At 33.2% G+C, this 23,196-nt stretch overlaps 2 protein-coding genes and 2 long non-coding RNA genes across 5 annotated transcripts in view; 2 read left to right on the forward strand and 2 right to left on the reverse strand.

Annotated features, from left to right (window-relative positions):
* LOC109416910 (SH3 domain-containing protein 21) overlaps positions 1-23,196 on the reverse strand; it is a 328,588-nt gene that overhangs the window by 186,114 nt on the left and 119,278 nt on the right. The gene's annotated exons all lie outside the window — the stretch shown is intronic.
* LOC134285608 (uncharacterized) lies at positions 734-2,931 on the forward strand. Its single transcript, XR_009996501.1, has 3 exons — positions 734-1,084; positions 1,168-2,366; positions 2,446-2,931. It is a non-coding gene; the product is annotated as an uncharacterized LOC134285608 (long non-coding RNA).
* On the forward strand, positions 8,545-9,926 carry LOC109415615 (mediator of RNA polymerase II transcription subunit 7). Its single transcript, XM_029860568.2, has 2 exons — positions 8,545-9,052; positions 9,353-9,926. The coding sequence occupies exons 1-2, from the start codon at positions 8,714-8,716 to the stop codon at positions 9,680-9,682; spliced, it is 669 nt and encodes a 222-aa protein (XP_029716428.2). The 5' UTR covers positions 8,545-8,713; the 3' UTR covers positions 9,683-9,926.
* LOC109397509 (uncharacterized) lies at positions 15,681-17,052 on the reverse strand. 2 transcript variants are annotated; one of them, XR_003899222.2, is made up of 3 exons: positions 16,206-17,052; positions 16,019-16,147; positions 15,681-15,949 (listed from the first exon to the last, which is right to left on the reverse strand). It is a non-coding gene; the product is annotated as an uncharacterized LOC109397509 (long non-coding RNA). The 2 variants fall into 2 exon arrangements; XR_009996498.1 differs by lacking the exon at positions 16,206-17,052 and having other exon boundaries at positions 16,019-16,199.

Below are 23,196 nucleotides of genomic sequence, written 5' to 3' on the forward strand. Positions count from 1 at the left end.
AAAAACAAAAGCACGTGGGTTTCGCGAAGTGACAGATGTTTTTGAATGTATTTGTGACGAACGGCAAGAGTAGCTCAGTGAAATGAGTGTTCTTGCTGTCAAACCCCATATAGTGGAATTATATACTTTTAAATCTGGTGACGCTGTTATGATTAGTGACTGTCACGCTGATATCAGAAGCCAGAGGCAGATAATCGCCATATTCTGATTTTTCTTGAGAGGCATAATAAAGAAATGTAAAGATTTTTAAAGAAATGGTTGATCGGGGAACTCTCTCATGTTACTTTCGCCCTTATTTAAACTCAATCTAGATTTGTTGACAAATGACCTGAAGCGGACCTCACGAGCATCAATACTTCATCAATATCAGTATTTTTTGTCAAAATTTAGTGTATACTCACAACTGTGCTCACAATAAATTACCGTGTTTTATATAACATTTCCGGACAAATTCGCAAAAAGGTCTAACTGACAAAATGTACACCATTGAGGTGATTATAAGAGTGAAAAGATGCTTGATTTTCCTACTAAATACTCACAAACTTTCCTTGATATCTCTTTTCTAACTATTGAAAATCACGGGTTGAGTGGAAGGCGTAATTCCATTCTATTTCGCACGATACAAAACAAGAATTACGCCTTCCACTCTCGATGTTTTGTTTACGAAAGTAAAAGGCGAAACTGAAATCACAACGTACACTGAAATAAATTTTATAGTAATTTGAACCATTCAACTATGTTTAATTTTACCATATCCAATAATAGTAATGGTAACCATGATTTTTATAGTAATAATGATGCTTTTGCTCAAACTCACTATGATCTGACAGATAACCGCATAGTAATTGGAACTATCAAACGTGGTTCACACAATCACATTTTCCGTGCTTGTTATAACCATCTCCGTGTTTACTTGTTACTATTTACATGGTTAGTTTGAATATACATAATTGTACTTTTAGTTTTCTTGTCAGTTCTTGTCAAAAATTTGTCGAAGTTCAAAACGCAAATTCTGAAAAAGAAGTCTCTGAGGAACTTTGCGGCTGCTAGTGAAATCGGCGAAACGTTTTCATGGTGCATCATGGTGAGTATATCTTTCATCGATCTCCGGCGAGAAAACCGGAAAAGTTAAATTATAATCATATTTGAAATTACTGTTAATTCCAGCTAGCGCGCGGCTCACCCAGAGGACTGCGGAATATAATTCATTGGAGGCAGCGCCTCTTCCGGATATACTGCATCACTTGTACCGCTTCGTAGGCGCTTATCATGTTTGTTTGCTACTCCGCACCATCAAATGGTCCGGTCCGGAACTTCTTATTTCGAAGATACGGTGAAGGTTTCATTTTCGGGGCAGCTAGATGACATCAGAATATCGCATCGCGTAATGAATACGGAGAACCTATTAGCAAGAACCTTAGACTCGATTATATAGATCTGGCCAGTTGCTTGTGTGCAAAATCATTAATATTGTTCACAAGATTTGTTATACTTATATTATTTATATTGAATAAATTCAATGAAATATTTATTTTTCAATAATTATTTTAAATATAAACAAAAAAGGAGACACTACCCCACTACCATTGAACCACATGCATAGTAATCAGAACCATGTAGCGATGGTTACATTTACCATGTTGTTTGTCATGCACATAGTAAAAGTTACCCTCGAAATAATGTTTAAGAATACTATGAAATGTAAACATTGATCGGCATAGTAAATTTAACCCTCCACCTAGTGGAATCAAGAAAAAAATATGGTCTACGAAAATCAAGTACACTGAGAAAAATTCTATAGTAAAAATAACCATCAGCACATGCTTAATTTTACCATGCCTTAAAATAGTAATGATGAATACATTTTCAATTATGACTACCATGTTTTTCTTAAAATTACTATGCTTTAGTAACCAAACGAATAGTAACTAACACCATCGATTATAGTTACTTTCACTACACCATTCGTGGTATTCCTTACTATTTTTCACTATGTCTATAGTAAAACAAGCAAAATCCTGTCCAATCTCTCAATAAATTTGTTCAAGTTTTACAAACACGTTTTCAAAAACAATTTGTCGTGGAATTGGTAAGTTTAACATTGTTTCCAATAATTGAATAATAGCATATATCAATAATAACACTATTGATTAGAATCTACAGCAATACACATTCCAATGGTGATCAAATCGGCTGCAACTCTCTTAGCCGAAGTAAATTAATCTTGAGGAACCAAGGGGAACGGCAGTAACATCCGGTTACGTGAATCCCAGTGAGTAATCGTTCGAGGATCCGAAAAATCCTGCAGGTGCACGAGACGCGGAAGAACGGCGCCGATGGACGATGTTGGAAGGCGAAGGTTCGAGGTACGAAGCCAGATATCGGAGCGGTTGTGGAGAAGAAATATTAAGTATTACGAAGTACTAAACCCGGGTTTTTTAACAGTTCTAGATAATTTTGGGCAAAGATGACCAGCAACGGAAGTTAACAGCGCGGTTATGCTCACGTTTGTCTTAAACTCATCGTTCCTTGAGGATAGACTGCTACATTCGAAGCCGTTGGAACTTCCGTTGGAGGAGCAGAAGTCTTTCTCACCGTCACAACCGGGTGCAGACAAGGATAAGAAAAGGACCAACGACATTCAAGATTCCATTTGATGAGAAAGCCAACTTATTCACAGAGGTTCTGGATATCGAATATTTTGCCCATGATTGTTCAGGTCACGCTGCTTCCCAAACCGGATTAAAAGCATTTTTCTGCCAGAATGAAGTGCCGAGTCCGGAAAGTACATCGGATCCTTCCAAGTCCGCTAAATAATGCATTCCACGAAAAACACAGCTTCAATTTATCGGCCAGGAAGTTATATTATGATCTTAATATGATTAAACAGTAATAAAACCTGCAAGAGATCCAATAAATTTTAGTTTTTTTTTCAAGCGTAAACAAAAGAAGCGGCACTGCCGTCGAACCACGCACATAGTAATCATAACCATATGATGAAGGTCAAACGTACCATGCTGTTTATGTCACACATAGTAAAATAAACTATAAAATCTGGTTTGAAATCACCATAAATTGTAAATACAAGGCGGCATGGTAAATTTGACCCGCCCATGGTAATTTCAAGCAGGAATTTTGGTCTACCAAAATCAAGTGGTAAAAGTGTTTTAGTTTCACCCTCGATACGGTCATAATTACTATGTCCGTTTTTTCAGTGTAGTAAAGGTGTTTTATTTTAACCCTATGAAATGGTGCCGGTTCCCAGCACGGAGGAAGTTAGGCGTTCGACACTGTTAGGCATTGGTTAGACATGTTGCTCATCGAAAATTTTTGGAGAGCATAAATCATAACCCCGAATTTATGCTGAATGTTCGATTTTTTCGCGCATCGTTGACAGTTGAGCAAACGGCAGTGGAAAAAAACTTTGTTGATTGCGGCAGCTAATTGAAAATCGCGTTCGTCGGTTAAGAAAATGAAAATAAATGATCGTTTCAGTTAGTTAAACCCGTAGGAACCATTTCCGGCGTTCCGTTGTCCAACCCGTCGGTTCCTCGTCGCTGCTCCTGGCCACTAAGTCCGTTTCGTTCTCGTCGTGCTGTCGCCGGAACCAGTCATCTCCAAAACAGTGTCCGATTCCGTTAAGTTTGGCTTCATCGAGTCGGTGAGTAACTTTAATTTTAATTTAATTTTAATTTAATTTTAATTTAATTTTAATTTAATTTTAATTTAATTTTAATTTAATTTTAATTTAATTTTAATTTAATTTTAATTTAATTTTAATTTAATTTTAATTTAATTTTAATTTAATTTTAATTTAATTTTAATTTAATTTTAATTTAATTTTAATTTAATTTTAATTTAATTTTAATTTAATTTTAATTTAATTTTAATTTAATTTTAATTTAATTTTAATTTAATTTTAATTTAATTTTAATTTAATTTTAATTTAATTTTAATTTAATTTTAATTTAATTTTAATTTAATTTTAATTTAATTTTAATTTAATTTTAATTTAATTTTAATTTAATTTTAATTTAATTTTAATTTAATTTTAATTTAATTTTAATTTAATTTTAATTTAATTTTAATTTAATTTTAATTTAATTTTAATTTAATTTTAATTTAATTTTAATTTAATTTTAATTTAATTTTAATTTAATTTTAATTTAATTTTAATTCAATTTTAATATAATTTTAATTTAATTTTAATTTAATTTTAATTTAATTTTAATTTAATTTTAATTTAATTTTAATTTAATTTTAATTTAATTTTAATTTAATTTTAATTTAATTTTAATTTAATTTTAATTTAATTTTAATTTAATTTTAATTTAATTTTAATTTAATTTTAATTTAATTTTAATTTAATTTTAATTTAATTTTAATTTAATTTTAATTTAATTTTAATTTAATTTTAATTTAATTTTAATTTAATTTTAATTTAATTTTAATTTAATTTTAATTTAATTTTAATTTAATTTTAATTTAATTTTAATTTAATTTTAATTTAATTTTAATTTAATTTTAATTTAATTTTAATTTAATTTTAATTTAATTTTAATTTAATTTTAATTTAATTTTAATTTAATTTTAATTTAATTTTAATTTAATTTTAATTTAATTTTAATTTAATTTTAATTTAATTTTAATTTAATTTTAATTTAATTTTAATTTAATTTTAATTTAATTTTAATTTAATTTTAATTCAATTTTAATTTAATTTTAATTTAATTTTAAATTAATTTTAATTTAATTTTAATTTAATTTTAATTTAATTTTAATTTAATTTTAATTTAATTTTAATTTAATTTTAATTTAATTTTAATTTAATTTTAATTTAATTTTAATTTAATTTTAATTTAATTTTAATTTAATTTTAATTTAATTTTAATTTAATTTTAATTTAATTTTAATTTAATTTTAATTTAATTTTAATTTAATTTTAATTTAATTTTAATTTAATTTTAATTTAATTTTAATTTAATTTTAATTTAATTTTAATTTAATTTTAATTTAATTTTAATTTAATTTTAATTTAATTTTAATTTAATTTTAATTTAATTTTAATTTAATTTTAATTTAATTTTAATTTAATTTTAATTTAATTTTAATTTAATTTTAATTTAATTTTAATTTAATTTTAATTTAATTTTAATTTAATTTTAATTTAATTTTAATTTAATTTTAATTTAATTTTAATTTAATTTTAATTTAATTTTAATTTAATTTTAATTTAATTTAAATTTAATTTTAATTTAATTTTAATTTAATTTTAATTTAATTTTAATTTAATTTTAATTTAATTTTAATTTAATTTTAATTTAATTTTAATTTAATTTTAATTTAATTTTAATTTAATTTTAATTTAATTTTAATTTAATTTTAATTTAATTTTAATTTAATTTTAATTTAATTTTAATTTAATTTTAATTTAATTTTAATTTAATTTTAATTTAATTTTAATTTAATTTTAATTTAATTTTAATTTAATTTTAATTTAATTTTAATTTAATTTTAATTTAATTTTAATTTAATTTTAATTTAATTTTAATTTAATTTTAATTTAATTTTAATTTAATTTTAATTTAATTTTAATTTAATTTTAATTTAATTTTAATTTAATTTTAATTTAATTTTAATTTAATTTTAATTTAATTTTAATTTAATTTTAATTTAATTTTAATTTAATTTTAATTTAATTTTAATTTAATTTTAATTTAATTTTAATTTAATTTTAATTTAATTTTAATTTAATTTTAATTTAATTTTAATTTAATTTTAATTTAATTTTAATTTAATTTGCTTTAATTTCATTTATTTAAAATTAAAATTAAATCTAAAATTAAAATTAAATCTAAAATTAAAATTAAAATTAAAATTAAAATAAAATTAAAAATAAAATTAAAATTAAAATTAAAATTAAAATTAAAATTAAAATTAAAATTAAAATTAAAATTAAAATTAAATTAAAATTAAAATTAAAATTAAAATTAAAATTAAAATTAAAATTAAAATTAAAATTAAAATTAAAATTAAAATTAAAATTAAAATTAAAATTAAAATTAAAATTAAAATTAAAATTAAAATTAAAATTAAAATTAAAATTAAAATTAAAATTAAAATTAAAATTAAAATTCAAATTCAAATTCAAATTCAAATTCAAATTCAAATTCAAATTCAAATTCAAATTCAAATTCAAATTCAAATTCAAATTCAAATTCAAATTCAAATTCAAATTAAAATTAAAATTAAAATTAAAATTAAAATTAAAATTAAAATTAAAATTAAAATTAAAATTAAAATTAAAATTAAAATTAAAATTAAAATTAAAATTAAAATTAAAATTAAAATTAAAATTAAAATTAAAATTAAAATTAAAATTAAAATTAAAATTAAAATTAAAATTAAAATTAAAATTAAAATTAAAATTAAAATTAAAATTAAAATTAAAATTAAAATTAAAATTAAAATTAAAATTAAAATTAAAATTAAAATTAAAATTAAAATTAAAATTAAAATTAAAATTAAAATTAAAATTAAAATTAAAATTAAAATTAAAATTAAAATTGAAACGGGCTCCGAGTTTTTTTTATTAAACATGTTTCGTCCAGCTTTCATTCGAGGCAAGAGTACGGTTGTAGTAGTGAACGTCAACAAAAGTTCACTACTACAATCACACTTCTTGCTCGAATGACAGCTGGAATGCAAACAAGCAGCATAAAATCTATGCCTAACATTTGTCTAACAGCCCATAGTAAAACATGTCTAACGTTAGTCTAATGTTAGACTAACAACATGTTTCGAATTTGCAACATGTCTAACAAAAGTGTGTCATATCTGTCTAATTTTAGACTAACATTAGCCAAAAGTGAGACAAAAAGTTAGCCTAACATGCTGGCTAGTTAGTCTCACATTAGGCTAATGTTAGGCTAACCCTCCGTACTGGGTTACTATGTTCATTTTTTCAGTGTAAACGAGACGATAGTGAAAGGCGAAACTGAAATCAAAATATAAACACGGCGAAAGCAAACGGCGAAATCCAGTCAAAATCAAAAACAAGGCGAATTAGTAAAAGGCGATTCTGAAAATAATATCGATTCAAGGCGCATAGTATTGGGCGTATTTAGCATTATCGGGCATCGATTAGGGCGTGCAATTTGTACTGCAAAAATTAACAATTCAAACTGATTTATTAAAAAATCAAGAAAATGTGTCAGAATTGTGTCATTTACGCTTGTTCATGTTGAATTCGACAATGATTTTTCATAAGGGCCTAACTGACTTAATCGATTTCTCTTCGTCGACTCTCTCTTTCGCTAAAAACTTGGTCAAAACAAACAAAATCATTATTCTTTTTGTTTCTATAGCAAGATGTAGTCGTCTTCTTCGCATTTCATCCAAAAAACGTCAAAATCTTTGGAAAACTCAATATACATTCTGTAATAACACAAAGAGAGGATCGATGAAGAGAATTCGAAAATGTCAGTTAGGCCATAATGAAAAATCAGTGGAATTACTCTGAATTACTCCTAAATCCACTTATCCGCGAGCGGTAATGGCGGCGGCGGGCATATCCAACCGGTTCGGATTTTGACGTTTCTTGGGGGAAAGTCAAAACAGTTTCATTCAGACATGGGCAAAACACCAAACCGTGCCGCACCGGTGGCGTGTTTGCCCGTAAACACACCACCGTGTGTGTTCATATCACCACCTTCGTTCAGCTTCTACTGATGAACACGCAGTGCGACTGGCGAAACACTCGTGTCGGTGTTATAACTCGAGCCTCAGTTTCGGCTCCGTGTTTCAGTTTTGGTTAGGCACGGAGGCCGAGTGTTTCCGATTGTATGAAACACCAAAGCAGTGAGCTCGGCCACAGTGTCTGGTAGCTTGGCTGCACCAGAGCCACTGAGTCAGAAGGGACGAGAAAGACACAAAAGGAGCCGCCAAGTACTTCACTCTCGTCGTCGACCAGCAGCATTTGCAACTGGTGCTGGAGAATGAACGGCACCGAGCGCTTGAACTCGCACGAGTGTTTTGCATAATCGGAAACACTCGGGCTCCGTGTTACCCGAAGCGTCAAACACCGTGCCCAGTGCCTGAGCACCGCCACCGACACCGGTGTTGAGCCAGACACGGTGCGTGTTCGTTCTGAAACACGGAGAGCTAGGTGGTGGCTTGGCACCCACGGTGGTGTGTTTGAGCATCGACTCCTCGTGCAGTGCGGTGTTTGGACATGTCTGGTTTCATTCTCCTCCTCACCTCTTCACCCACCGTTCGGTGGCGCCAACCGATTGCGATCCCCAAGAAACGTCAAAATTCGAATTGGTTGGTTATGCCCGCCGCCGCCATTACCGCTCGCGGATAAGTGGATAGGAATTGAAATTGTATCAGAAAAATTCGGTTGTTTCTTTCGCAATGTTATTGCTTTGTCAGTTCGCCCTATTCGCGAATTACTCCGGATTTTACCCACCCCTGCAGGCCAGAATTACCCACCCGAATACGAATCATGGAAGCAAAACAAAATGCGTAAGCCAAAGAAAAACGTCGATTTAAAACGCCAACATTTTCCATCGCTGCCTCCATTTCGCGTTCGTCTCAATTATTTTCGGTGCAAAGTTTTCCGCTTTTCTCCGTAAAAATCCACACAAATTGTCACGAATCGGCGCTATTTCAATAAATCGTTTGTGGCTGCACCCAATTCCGAGCGACAATAATGGAAACCACGGAGAATACCGACGCCATCCAGGTCAGTTCGTTCCCCCTTCCGCCGGCGCAGTACTACAAGCTGTTCACCGATGAAAACATTCGGAACAACCGAGCACCGAAGCCGCCCGCACCGATCCAGGGAACCTACCAGATGTTCGGACAGCAGTTTAGTACCGAGGACAACATCATACGGCCATTGGAGGCGCAGGGCTTCAAGCGGCTCTATCCGCAGCACTTTGATCGGAAGAAGGAGCTGAAGAAGTTGAACCATTCGCTGTTGGTGAACTTCCTGGATCTTATTGATCTGTTGGTGCACAATCCGGACAGCCCGCAGCGGGCCGAGAAGGTATGTGGTGAATGTAGAGGAACATACAGTCTTACATACAGGGTTTCTAGTTCTACACCTATCGCGAATTTTGCGGTACAAATTGTAATGTAACATGGGCCAATTCGCATAATGGTAACAATCCCGATTTAACATTGTTTGCATACTTGGTGGGTTACAATCCGCTTTGTATGCGCCAAATAATACATCCCCCATCCCCGATTGGACTCGGATCTGCGCCAATCGTTTCCAGTCTAAGTCCTTTTTGTCACTTGAGGATCAGAATGTATAATGACTCTTGTCACATTTTTCGTCCTCTAGATTGAAGACTTAAACCTGTTGTTCGTCCACATCCACCATCTGTTGAACGAATTTCGGCCCCACCAGGCCCGGGAAACGCTCCGGGTGATGATGGAGCTGCAGCAACGGCAACGGATAGAAACTGCCCAACGGTTCCAAAACCACCTGGAGAAGGTCCGGGAGATGGTGAATAATGCATTTGCATCCCTACCGGACCCGACCGAATCGGACCGGCTGGGCAGCACGGCGGAACCGATGGACACCGGTGACGAGGGTGAAGCGGGTAAGGCTCGCGGGGAAGGATGCCACCCGGTGGATCGACTGATGTGTGAACTGGTGGAAAATATGTAGGTTGGTGTTTAGGTATAGCTGCTAAGGTATTACAGTACAGTGTTTGATCATAAGATATCCTCAATGAACACTTACACTTGACCTAGCTGACCCAAATGGAATTTGGCAATATTCTGAAAACATGTACTTTGTTAACTTGTAAACGGTCGAATTCTCAAAAGGTTGCGTGTTCAAGTAATATTTTCTAGATTTTCCCTCTACTAATAATATCATACATAATTATTAAACCTACTACAATAGACCATTCCCGTGTTTTTATGGGCTCTAAGGCTCTTTTAATTTATTGATCAAGCTTGAACAACCCTATGGTCTCCCGAAACAAATTTGTGTTAGGTATACATGTTAAATCCTTCTCGAAGAAATGTGGAGCCTATTATGGGCTGATTTTAATAGGCCTATTCACGTGACGTTTCAAATCAGCTGCTGATTTCTAAGGTATTTGACGCGTTCTCCGATAAAAGGTAAACATATTCAATGGACACGAACGATGAAGTACTAGATTTGAAGTAATGAGTTGATTTTTGTATGGTGAGAAGTTGAATTCTCCGTTTCTGCAATGAAATAGGGCAAAAGCGTGGGTGTTATGATTCCGTGCCTAATTTGATGCTGTTTCAGCAAAACTATGGATAATGGTGTTGTTCTTTTCTGCATTTCTTGCAACTTAAAGCAATACCGTCTACCCTCGTTGGTTTGAACGACACCTTATGTAACCCAACGGGGTTCATTTTTAATTCGAACGTCTAGCAACTCTGTTAGCATCGAAATACACACTTGTCGCTGCCAGTAGCTACTTTGGTCTCCGGTTAGGGAGATCTTGTTCGCCTGGGCTTTGGACCTTTGCAACCAAAAGCTACTTTGTTCTCCGGTTAGGGAGATCGTTTTCACTACTGATTGTGAAGTTTCTTCAAGCTACTTTTGGGTATTATGATTGTTTGCCTAATTTGATAAAGTTTGAACAAAACTTTGAGGAACTATATTGTTGAAGAAGCAATAAATGGAAAGTACAACAACACAGGTACCGCAAGTTTTGCTCAAAAATCATCAAGTTACAGGCAAGGAATCATAATATTCACGTTTTTTGCACCATTTCATTGTAGACACGGAAAATTCAACTTCTCACCGTACAAAAAATCAGCTCATTACTTCAAATCTAGTACTTCACCCTCTAGAGTGCGCAGCTTTTTCTTTTTTCTCACTCACTCTCGTAAACAAACACGATAAAGAAACAGATGAAAGAGGAGGCACTTTGCCCCCTCTTTTATCTCGTTCTTTCTTGCGTTCAACAAAGAGAACGAGTGAGAAAAAAGAAAAAGCTGCGCACGCAAGTGTCTTCACCAAATGTAAACGTGCCCCATTCAGGGTGTTGGTTTGACGGGAATAGTCTATTATCGTGTTGATCTTAAGCATAAAAATTAAAAAATATTAGTTTGCTAGGAATTGTATGTATTATTTTTGTTAGTAGGGATACTATCACAGCTCTGTTTGGAGAAAACTATCCAAGTAACTGTTAATGAACTACTAGAACTAAAAACTATAGCGGACGAATGTTGCATTATACCTACACAGGGTCAAATAAATTGACCAAAATGAAATCAATGCTCAAATATCTTGTTTGACTCGATCGAATTTTCATTAGTGTCAAAAACGAGGCAAAAATATCAGGGAGTTTTATTCGACCTGGAAAAAATCCTGAAATTTTTAGGGAATTTTGGTGGCAATCAGAGAACTTCTGTGTTTATCAATTCGAAACAAATTTACAGTGATTTAGAGAACTCTCAAAGCAAAAAAAAATCGGCTACGGCCCTAGCAACTACCTACTCGCTCATTAAACATTATTCATCGGATATTAATTTCTCCTGCAACCTCCTAGTAATTTTTGTGTTTTATTTATTGGCGAAATCAAAATTGACATGCTTTTTTCTTAGGAGTTTGAATTCTTAAATCTTTTAATCTATAGGACGCAATAATAAGTGAAGTACTAGAGTGAAAGTAGTGAGCTAGATTTTTGTATGGTGAGATTGAGATGATCAATTCTCCATTTCTGCAAAGAAATGGCGCAAGCAGCGTTGGTCTTATGATTTCTTGTCTAATTTGATGATGTTTGAGCAAAAGTTTGGGTAACTGTGTTGTTGAAGTTGCAATAAATAAATTAAATAACAACACAGTTAGGGGTAGGCGGGGCAATATGGACACCCTAAGGTTTTTGCCAACTTTACCTGGCAAGATGTCAAAAAAGTTTAGTTTTTTGATACATGTATCCTTTTAAAGTCTATTTAGCATCTACATATTGCATAAGAATGTTCACGAAGAAAAATGGATTATCCACTTCAAAAAGTGTTTTGAAAAATGTTAGTTTTTCATGACCGTCTTCAACCATATGGGGCAGAATGGACACCCCCATGGGGCAATATGGACACCATGAGACTTTTACGAATTTCGTACATTATTTACACCTATAAAGTCATTTCATTACAAAACAACTATTATGGATGAATAATACGCCGAAGTAGTTCATTTTTGTTCAGTTAATTTACATTCAGGCTGTTTTGGATAAAGCTTTGTTTTTGTCGGCATGTACAACTGTGCCTAGAACAACTATTTTCCACTGCTGTCGTTTTTTGACCAATTTGTTTCACACTATGTCTACTATTTATAGTGAACATTTAACCGAAAATATACTGAAATCGAAGAATTTGGTTGGTTTGTGATTTAGGTTATATTTTTCCCTTGCCGCTTATTTCAAAAAGGTGAGTGTCCATTTTGCCCCGGCAGCAGAAGATATTTCCAAACTTGATTTTTGATATAATAAGAAGAAAATATAAACATGTTAAGCATGTAGATACAGCAAAACTACTTGCATGTATTCTAGAAATATCAGGTTTTAATCGACCTGCAATAAATTAATCACTAAATCTTATTTTAGATGGTGTGAAAATTATAATTTCCATGCACAAAAAACGGAGGACGCAACTTTTTCGTGTAAAATCAAGTACCGTAATCCGGGGTCAAATTGATCACTTTAAAACAACTTTTGCGGATAACATGAGTGCCTGTTCAAATGTTGCCAAAAGAATATCTGTAAGACCAGTACCCTGTGGATGTCCATGGAACCATGTGACACAATTTTGTTCAACAAATTTAAACTTTAAGTTGAATAACTCATAATATCAAAATATTGGAAATGCCACTTTGATGCGAAATTGATCAGTATACAATTAAGCATCAGTTGGAAAGGAAAATTTCCTTTCCCGCTTAATTTTGCTTTCTAAAACCGAATAACGCGTCTAAAATCTTACAACTAATAAACTTAATACTTTAAATGCAAAATTAAATTTTGAAATTTCCCTTTAAACCTCATAAAATTAACTTTTTATAACTATTTCATGTTCTGATTAGGGAACGTTCAAAAATTACGTCCAACATTTGGGGGAGGGGGGGGGGGTCTAAAAAAGTGTGACAGTACGTGTATTAGGTATAGAAAAACAGCGTGACAGAGGGGGGAGGGGGGTCCAAAAATCCCAAAAAATGATGGACGTAATATTTGAATCTTCCCTTAGCTGCATAACATCCCAACCAAGGCTCCACACAAATGTTAAAACAGAGAATTTACAGGAAGTCCTATTAGCAATTGGCTTTTTTAGCAGTGTTGAGATAATTCCATATTCTGAATCTGCATGCGAAACTGAGCCGAAATCCAAATTTTCATGAATTTTTGTGACCGGGAACCTATTTAAAAATCAATTTGAAGTTTGTATGGGAGCGATTTGTCGAATCACCTCTCGTCGCATTTCGTACTGGGTGGAGCTGTCAAACAGTTACCCAGCTGTCAAAAGGTGATTTCAAAAAATCTCTTTGAAATTGATTTTAGGTACCAAAATAAAGTTCTAAAAATCGGAAAAAAATCATAGTGGCTCAGAAAAAGATGCTCTTTCGTATAAAATCAAAAAATCGATACATTTTTCTTAATTTAAAAACCCAATTGATTGTTTAGTAGCAATGATTTCAGCTAAATGAAAAATACATTGCAAATTCCTTGAAAAAATAAGGCAAAACTAACTTTTTTCTTAGAAATTAATAGCCTACACTCATCTATAGACATCTACGAATCAAATGACGTAAAAAAAATTTAAGATACGACGCTTAAGAATTCCTAGTATGAAATTACAATGCAGTACCCGAGTGATCAATTTCACCCCGCTGATCAATTTGACCCCGGTTTACGGTATAATTTTAATTTCGAATGTTTCTTTCCTGAAACTACGTTTTCGATAAATGGACTATATTCTCCATTCATTAAAAGTTCAAACACCCCTACCCAAACTGTTGCTCAAACATCATCGCATTAGTCAAGAAATCATTTAACCCACGCTGTTTGCCCCATTTCATTGCAGAAATGGAGAATTGATCATCTCACCATACAAAAATTCAGCTCACTACTTTCAATCTAGTACTTCGCCAAATGCTTCCTATTACTTCGGAATATTCAAAAATTTATTTGTGAATTCTTGAAATCTTTTTTCAGTTGAGAAATAAATTCGCAATTCTCTTCCTTTGGAAATTGTTTCAATAAATCCTTTAGAAACTTCTATAAAAAAAATCTTCATACAAATTTATTTGGCAATAGGACAGATCGGTGAAGTACTAGATTTGTAGTAATGAGCTGAATTTTAGTATGGTAAGAAGGTCAATTCTCCGTTTCTGCAATGAAATGGTGCAAAAAGCGTGGGTATTATGATTCCTTGCCTAATTTGATGCTGTTTGAGCAAAACTTTGGTCAACAGTGTTGTTGTTTTCTCCATTTCTTGCAACATTGTCAGCCAACTAAAAAGCACCTGGGATGTCAAAATTCAATGTCAAACTGAAAATGACAACCAATGTTACTCTTCCGAGGGGTTAGTAAATCCGTTTTGAGTTTTTCTAAATCTTGGCCAATATGATTGATTAATAATTGATAATCGATACCCAAGGGCTGTACTGCCCCTCTTGGCATGTCAGTCCCATGTCGTTTCTAATGCGAATCATATTTTTGTCTCTCACGAGCTCATTTAAAATAAATTTGATATTTTTCTTGCCTCATTTCACAGCCCAATGTTCCACGAAAAGTTTATGCAAGAATTGAATACATTTTTTCGAAAACAATTGGAGTTATAGTGCAAAACGTAGGCACTTTGAAAAACAACATGGGACTGACATGCGAAGAGGGGCAGTGTAAGTCTCTTTAATAAAGACAAATCAATCAATGATAATCGATTAATAATTTTCAACATGTAAATACAATCAAAACATAAAAACAAATGCAAAGCATTGTCGACTAACTTGTTGCGCAGTGATTCAAAAAAAGTCACCCGAAAACATGTCAGAAAACATTGTCAATGGACTGCAGCAATAAACAAAAGTCTTGCTTATCTGAAGGTTCATATATTAGTCATTTGCTTACGATGATGACTTACACCAAAGTCCAAATTAAGTCGTCGCACTCGGGCTCAGACTGGGTACCAACTCTAGTACTGCATTCGGTCCCCGGTACCCAAGTTTGACATTTAACTGAATACCTCATTTATGATTAACATTGTGTTTTAGTAGCCAATGACTACGAACCTAGTTCAACAATAAAACCAATCTGTCAAATTCATGTGTTGTCGACCCAGTAAACTTTTAAACCCAAAAATATGGCATCCACTAGAATTAAGAATAATATTATAACTTATATAATACTTTTGTTCAATTGATAATTTATCTTTGGGTATCTTAACAATACCGCATAGACTCGAAGCATCATGTTCTTGTCGGTGTAATGAGAATAGACCTGAAGGCTTCTATTTGGCTGCTAATAAGCTCTTCACCCTCCCAGTTACGGTCAACATGGAAAAGTCTTAAGGGAAGAAGACGTGTAGACCAATTGTTCTTGTAGCGAGCGGTTTGTTTGAATCAACAAGAGACTGCTTTCGGCGTTGTTTTTTTTCGACGGTGCGTTTTGAAAAATTTTAAAAGAAAATGCTCACTCCTATTTTCTACTTAAATGTTTTAATCAATTAACATTTAATTCATTTTTAATTTAGTAGAACACGGCACTATCAACATGGTTTGTGTGCCTAAACTGCGCGCATTTCAAAAAGTTGCATAGCACAGCATTCTGTCGGGATTTTTTCTCGTATCCGGGCAATTTCGGGTCGTACTGAGGGTTATCTTGGTGTAATTCTGGGTAAACTTCCAGATAGGTTAACAGGAGAAAACATAGAGGACATTTTAAAACTTGATGATTTAACTCTAAAATAAAAAGAAAATTGATTAACGTTTTAAATTGCTTACAACTCGTGCATCAGAGAACGGCTTTACCTAAGATCACTCAGCAGCAGAAGCGGGAACAAATGGGAAGAAATCACATGCTGAAGTCCTGATATGTCGTCCAAAGTGCACGTATTTGGAACCCTTCGTCCACCTTACAAATTCAAAAGTTTAATTTTTCTAAAATAAAATAAATGGTTAATTGTATAAAGAATATGATAACGGCTCAATACATTACCCATCAGTCGCAAATTTTCTTGTTTATACTTTTATAAACAGTAGTTTGTTACTCATAGCAACGTCAGCGGAGTACAAGGTAACTTTATACAAAAGGTATTGCAGTTTTTTGATCTAGTACTTCATGAACCCAGAAATTTCATACTAATGTATGGGAGTTGAACGACTTTATTTGGACTTTGCTTACACCACTTTCCGCTTCTGCGGCAATCTTGAATTTGTCTACCTGTGAAAGCGTTGTGTGCTTGCATTTTGATCCTGGTGAATTGGGTTCTTTAGGGGCATCCGGATTATTTCAAAATCGGATTCTCCGCCCTACAATTAGTCGAAGTCCAAAATTTCATAATTTTTGGAATCCGGGAACTGTTTTTAAAATGCATTTAAAGTTTGTAAGGGATTTTTTTTTTGTTTGGGCTGAACTGTCACTTTATCGATCAAACTGTCATTCTATCCACAAAAATGAAAACTGTTTTGTTAATTTAACCATCAAACCAATAAAATCACGTTATACTCAGAAAAATGAGCTCTTTCGATTAGGCTATAGAAAATAGCAATCTAGATTGAGTTTAAATAAGGGCGAAAGTAACATGAGAGAGTTCTCTTCATCGACTCTTTCTTCTCCAAATTAAAGTGACAAGAAGCAAGTATGGTTAAACTTTTTGGTCATGAATCGCTAGGTTGCGATGCAATCTAGCGTCTAAGTGTAAAAAAGTTTGATTGAATTTGCATCTTGTCACTTTAATTTGCAGAAGAGAGAGTCGATGAAGAGAACTCTCTCATGTTACTTTCGCCCTTATTTAAACTCAATCTAGCAATATTTTATTCACTAAACAACCCAATTCATAAACATCTCCATTTTCACCAACTATGTATAAGTATAAATATGTAATGATAATTAATTCTCGCATATGATCTACATATATCAGCAAAACGTTCCAATTATGTTGCGAATGGACACAAATTGAAAAAAAAAAATTCTTAATCTAAGCCAAAACCAAAACCAACAATACGCACGCCCCTCAAGATTTTTTTTGCTGTCATTTGGCCCAACCAACGAATCGAATTCGTTAGTTGGGTGGAGGTTGTTGCTCAACGAGCGGGTTCTGACTATATTCAAGAAATCACCCAAGCTGAATTCCTATACACACATTCATGACAAAAACTTGTTGAGCACACATGGTTTTTTACTTTGTATATGTTTTTGGATACCCAACTAACAATCACTCATTTAACAGGCACCATTATGACGAATTAATTCAGCATAATGTTGAATAACATTTGAATTATTTTCACGTACAACCTATGTTCGGGTTTTGTTCACACAAATTTGGAGAAGTTATAAAGCATCATGTTGTGCACCAACTTATTATTTTGTTTTTCAAAGCGTTTTACAAATGTACAAGAAAGTTGTTATTAAGCTATGGCAAAAATGACTGAAAATAAATAAAATGCAAAAATGTTGAACTCTCACGAGAGTAATTATTTGCTCTCATGTTCAGAACACCTATTATGAAATAAGAATTACATATAAAATTACCTAAATCCGGATTAGAACTTGAGACCTGTCGATTGCCAGCCGCATGCCTTCCTATCTGCGCCATCCTAGAGATGGTGAGTTGCAGCACCCAAAGCAAAACATCATCTTCCCATAACTCAATAATGATCACTCCTGAACTAGTGTTCAGCAGTGGTGAATTAGCACAGCACGTGGTAATCAACTGAACAGCGCCTTATACTTCAACTGCTGTTCAACCCAAAACACGTGTTTTCCATTCTGATTTCGCTGTCAGTATTTTTATCGCAGTATTTTTATCGCACGGTGAGAAAACTTGTATCGAATGCGTCCAAAAAGTGTTGGTCCTTATTGAAGATATTGTTTCCAGACGAACTAATTGCGATATGAATATGTTTTTATTTTTATTATTAAATATCGATCTTTAAAAATGTATGACAATATGTAGTGCGGTATGGTCTTGGACATGGTGCATTCACAGCATCTGTTCAGGTAATCTACTCATGCTCAACCGAAGATCCGTTAAGCATTTTTTTATTTACGCTTTTGTTATGGGATCTTGATATTATGTACAATAAATAGTGCATAAGAATGTTTAGGGATACTTGAAATGTGTCGATTTCTGAATGCTGTTTGATAGGCGACTGCTTGGGTGACTGTGGCAACAATATTCAGTAAACACGACAGCACTGAAATGTCAAATGCATCGATCCAAGCGTCTCGTACAATCGAGCTGCTGCGGAAGATAAAAAACATAATAATCAAGGTACAAGATATCTTGTTACAGATTAATAATAATAAATAAATACCTCATTTTTACATTGATTACGCCTCTTGGCACTCAATGTTAAACTGCATAATTCTATTCTGTTTAGTTTTATGTGATTCATTTAAAATTTTGGTTTTTAAATAACTTGGTTGTCTAAACAGTTTTAGCCATGATTTATCCCATAATCCGAACAAAGTTCCGAGTCAAACTATGACGGGCTGAAGGCGTTTATTTGACAAGTGAAAAGCACATTGTTCAGGAGCATATGCTTATCGATACATCAGCTTAATAAGATGCAGACGAATGTTTTGTTAAACTCTTTTGTTAAGGAATCAATGCTTGTCGAATAAATTTCTTGTTAAACTTTTGAAAAGTGTTTTGATTTATCATTGTTGACACCGATGAGGAAAGTCGAACATTGACTATTTTCTCAATTGAAAAATCATTTAAACAGTAATGTGTAGAGCATAATTTTAGTTCAGCTATCATTACCATTATTAAGCAAAAATTCAGCAAGCTTGCTTGTTTGTGACTTGCAATTGTTAGTTGGGTAGTATGTTCCCTAATTTTAGAAAAAATACCTAAAAATTCAAACAATTCAAATATCACGAAAAAGTAAATCGTGAATAACTTTAAAACGGAACGAAAAAGCGTCATGTTGTCTTCAGCAAAGTTTTTCCTCATATACAGGGGATGGCCAAAATGTTTGGGATAGGCAACTTTTTTTTCTCTCACAAAAAAGTTCAACATGCAACAATTTTTCATAGGGCGCATCAAAAAATCTCAAATTTTGACTGTTTGTCAACCTATTATATGTGCATCATTGGTACAAATTTGGGCTCGATTGATTAATATTTCGCAAAGTTAGAACCGTTTGGGTAAAACACTATTTTTTAGACAACTCATTTTTGAGCTGTCATATCTCGGAAACCAGTGAACCGAATTGAATGAAATTTTGAACGTACACTAACAATATGTAAATGCTTCACAAACTATTGAAACATAGGTACTTTTTAAACGTTGAAAAAAGTTATCATAGATTGACACTTTTTGGATTTTTCTCGAAAAAATGTATTTTTTTTACATCAATGTCAATAAATTTTAGTGTTGATATCCAAAGATTTTCCACTTCTGTTCTCAAGTTATCTCTAATCAGATATATAAGAACCTATTTAGATTGAAGGAAGAACACATTTAATAATTTTTGTGTGGTATTGTAAATTTGACTTATTTTCCTCTATATGGGTAAAAATTTCAACCCGGTATAACTTAACTCGCCGTGAGAAAATATTACATTTTATAACGTCGTATTAAGTATCAATATATTGTTGATAAACGTTAAAAAATTCATTCAATTCGGTTCACTGGTTTCCGAGATATGACAGTTCAAAAATTAGTTGTCGAAAAAATAGTGTTTTACCCGAACGGTTCTAATTTCGCGAAAAATTAATCAATCGAGCCCAAACTTGTACCAATGATGCACATATAATAGGTTGACAAACAGTCAAAATTTGAGATTTTTTGATGCACTCTATGAAATGTTACAGCATGTTGAATTTTTTGTGGGAGAAAAAAAAGTTGCCTATCCCAAACATTTTGGTCATCCCCTGTAATTTACTATCTTTCTATGGAAATTGTTTTAAATTAGCATCAGGTTAAGATACTTTTTATGATGGGTGAAATCCATAGTATGTTAAAAAATTACAAATTTCAGTAGATTTCTCGGTAGATTCAAAAATTCAGTGACAAAAAGTTACCTGAAAAACATGTAGGAAATTATTTTTCCCAAGTAGTTTGGATCGAGGTTTGGATCTTGTGAGGGAGTGTTCAACCTAGAGGAAGCGAAGGATTTCCTCTTTATTGCCGTCGAGCAGATACAGAATTTCCGTACCTCAAAAACTCACGACAATAACCATCAAGGTCAGTGGCCTCCTCCAAAAGGGACTGGCTACCCGAAGAGCTTCACTGATTGTTCCCTGATGGGTTAATCCTCCTCCAAAAGGGACTGGTTACCCGAAGAGGATTAAGGTTGAACTCTCTTCTTCTTTATTCATGAAACGGGGTCCCCTTATATACCCTCGTCCAGACCTCTCCAGACATTTTCGCACCCTCTTTTTAACATGTTTTTTCCTGATCTTGTGGAAAACTATTCCATTTGTATATGTGCCGTCCAGAAAGTATGCTCATCCTTTTCACATCATTAATTTGCCATGATCGATCGAGATTCTAACTTGCATACATATAATCTTGCTATAAACCCATAAACCTTCCAAGCAAATCTTGCTTACAATTAATTTAGCCGAGTTGAGAATCTTTTCAGCAATTAAGCCCCTGCAATAGATTAGAGTTTTCCTGGATTAACTCTTGGTGGTGAGCATGGATAGTTGCATACAATTGTAATCCTAGCGGTGCTTGTCTGGTTTACAAGGGTTTCACAATGTTGCTTAATCATAATGCTTATGTATAAGTAGCAAGTCTTTATATGAGTGCGCAATATCTAATCCGATCGCATAATTCATCTCACGCATGCGTATTACCGGAGATGCCTACATGAATCGATCTAATTTTTGTACTACCACACATCTACAATAATTCTTGCATCATATGGATCATGAATGAACCTGAATATGAAAACGCGTAGTAAAGATCATGATTGATCCTGAATATGAAAATGTTTTCGTTCAATATTACTTGATCATTCATTCCCTATAATATTCTGAATGTATGCGATCTGCGTATCATACGCTTAATCTCGCGCTTAATAATTGACATTGACATTGATCTTGCGCTAGAGTTCCATTGCCAAGCATAACCGTAGTAGCATCAGGGAAGTGGAAAGCAAATGATTTGTTTATAAATATGTGCTCTGGACTAATCGTTTACTACGCGCGGTTTGTTCCGCGCTGGATTATGTGTTTATCCAAAACAGTCCCTTCCATAACGCTACGCGATCAAAGCATAATGGCGATAACGTTTGGTGGAACGTTGTCTCGTTTCCAATCGATTCAGATTGATTTTTGCACATTGGAATTTACACCGGTCTACATGAATTTGTGACCAACGCGATTCATCAAACGTTATTTTTACAATTTTTATGTTCCTTATTATCAGGGTCGTGCAATTTCGAAAGGAAAACATGACGTACGACGACTGTAGCAAATCGTTTCCCATGCGAACGGACTGCTGTGATGCTTCATCTCTCACCCAGCAACACACTCGTTCGTTGCTGCTACAGAAACAAGTGTGTATGAAACATGGGATGATACACTTGGATTTTCGTTTCATTTATGAGTCATTGAAATACTTCAACATGCTAAAAACACTATTTAAACCACATTTTTAAATAGTGGTGCACGCCAATAGAATGATAATTATGTTTTATGAAAGAGGATAACAAATTCGACCACTTAAATCCAATTAACCGGCGCCCGTAACCATTGAGAGACTAGCGCGCACCAGTGAGACACTAATGCTCTGACGGGTGAAGCACAAGCAATGCGACCGGGTGGGAGACTACCGAGTGCTACGATGAGTGGAAAAGTTTGTTTTAACGACCGAGTCATTAGAAAAATGTATGAAACACTTGAAGTGACTCATTCAAATGTTGCATGAAAGTGTATCATTGAAACGAAATTGTACGCCCCTGCTTATTATTATAAATCAGTATAATAGGAATATTTGTGTGGCACTTCTCTTGCCATTACTATAATCAAGTGAAGAGTGAGCGTCGAATATATTGTGCTTACAATAGATAAATGAGACTTTGACCAAACCATCGACGTGGCGACAGATCTATATGAAGCTGAAAAAAATATAAAAATGGTGGGTATTGCCAATTTTCGTACGGTAAAAAAATATTTTTCAAAAATCTCGCCGGGGCGACCTCTAAACGTCATTTCTGAAAGTTGCCGTCATACAAAAGTCTGTTTCTAACACCCTTAGCTATCATTTGCAGGGTGAGCCCCCAAGCTTTTTGATCATGTGCCTTGCCATGTACAATTTTGGGACACCCTAGCATACATATGATTTGCCATGGCAACAACAAAAATAGAACGCGTCAAAATCTTGTTTTAAATTTGTGCAAAAATAGAACGGGGTAGTATGTCAGGTACAAATGTTGAAACAAAACTGTTCGAATTTATACATTTGAAACGCCTGCTGAAGATGGTCAAGATGCAGTTCCAGATGCATTTTGAAACTCCCATACATTTTATTGTGGCGCTAGCACTAAATTGGTTTCCGAAAAAACTTCATTGACTTCCGCTGCCTTTCCTATGCGTTAAACATTACGTCGGAAGTAGTGCGCTGTATAGAAAATCAGATTTACTGTACAGCGCACTACTTCCGACGTTATTGCGCGAGCTAAATAATCCCGGGAGGGTTCGGTGAAATCAAAAGCCGAAACGATCTGTTCGGTGGTACAAACTAGAGTGTTTATTCACTAACTTAATATATATTTGGAAACCTGCACACAGTACGATCCAGCTGACTCAGTGATGACGGTCTCGCGGCGGTTGATCCTACTCAGCACAATCGATTATCGTTCGATCGATGCCCTCGGTGCCACAATGTTGTGGATTGTTTATACGTCCTACTTCGCCTGGTGCTGGGTAGAACGCTGATGTCGCACGATGTTGCTATGCGGTGTTAACTTGTCCCCCTCCAGTGTGAGGTTCCATACGAACAATCTCACTTAACGGCAAAATCTGG

Source organism: Aedes albopictus, chromosome 1 (genome assembly GCF_035046485.1).
Source record: "Aedes albopictus strain Foshan chromosome 1, AalbF5, whole genome shotgun sequence".
NCBI lineage: Eukaryota > Metazoa > Arthropoda > Insecta > Diptera > Culicidae > Aedes > Aedes albopictus.

What these genes read in the sequence shown, in the direction of transcription:
- LOC109415615 (XM_029860568.2), top strand. Translation starts at nt 8,714, where the DNA reads ATGGAAACCACGGAGAATACCGACGCCATCCAGGTCAGTTCGTTCCCC. An exon ending in GCCCGCAGCGGGCCGAGAAG is followed by an intron (nt 9,053 to 9,352) that starts GTATGTGGTGAA and finishes TTCGTCCTCTAG; the next exon opens with ATTGAAGACTTAAACCTGTT.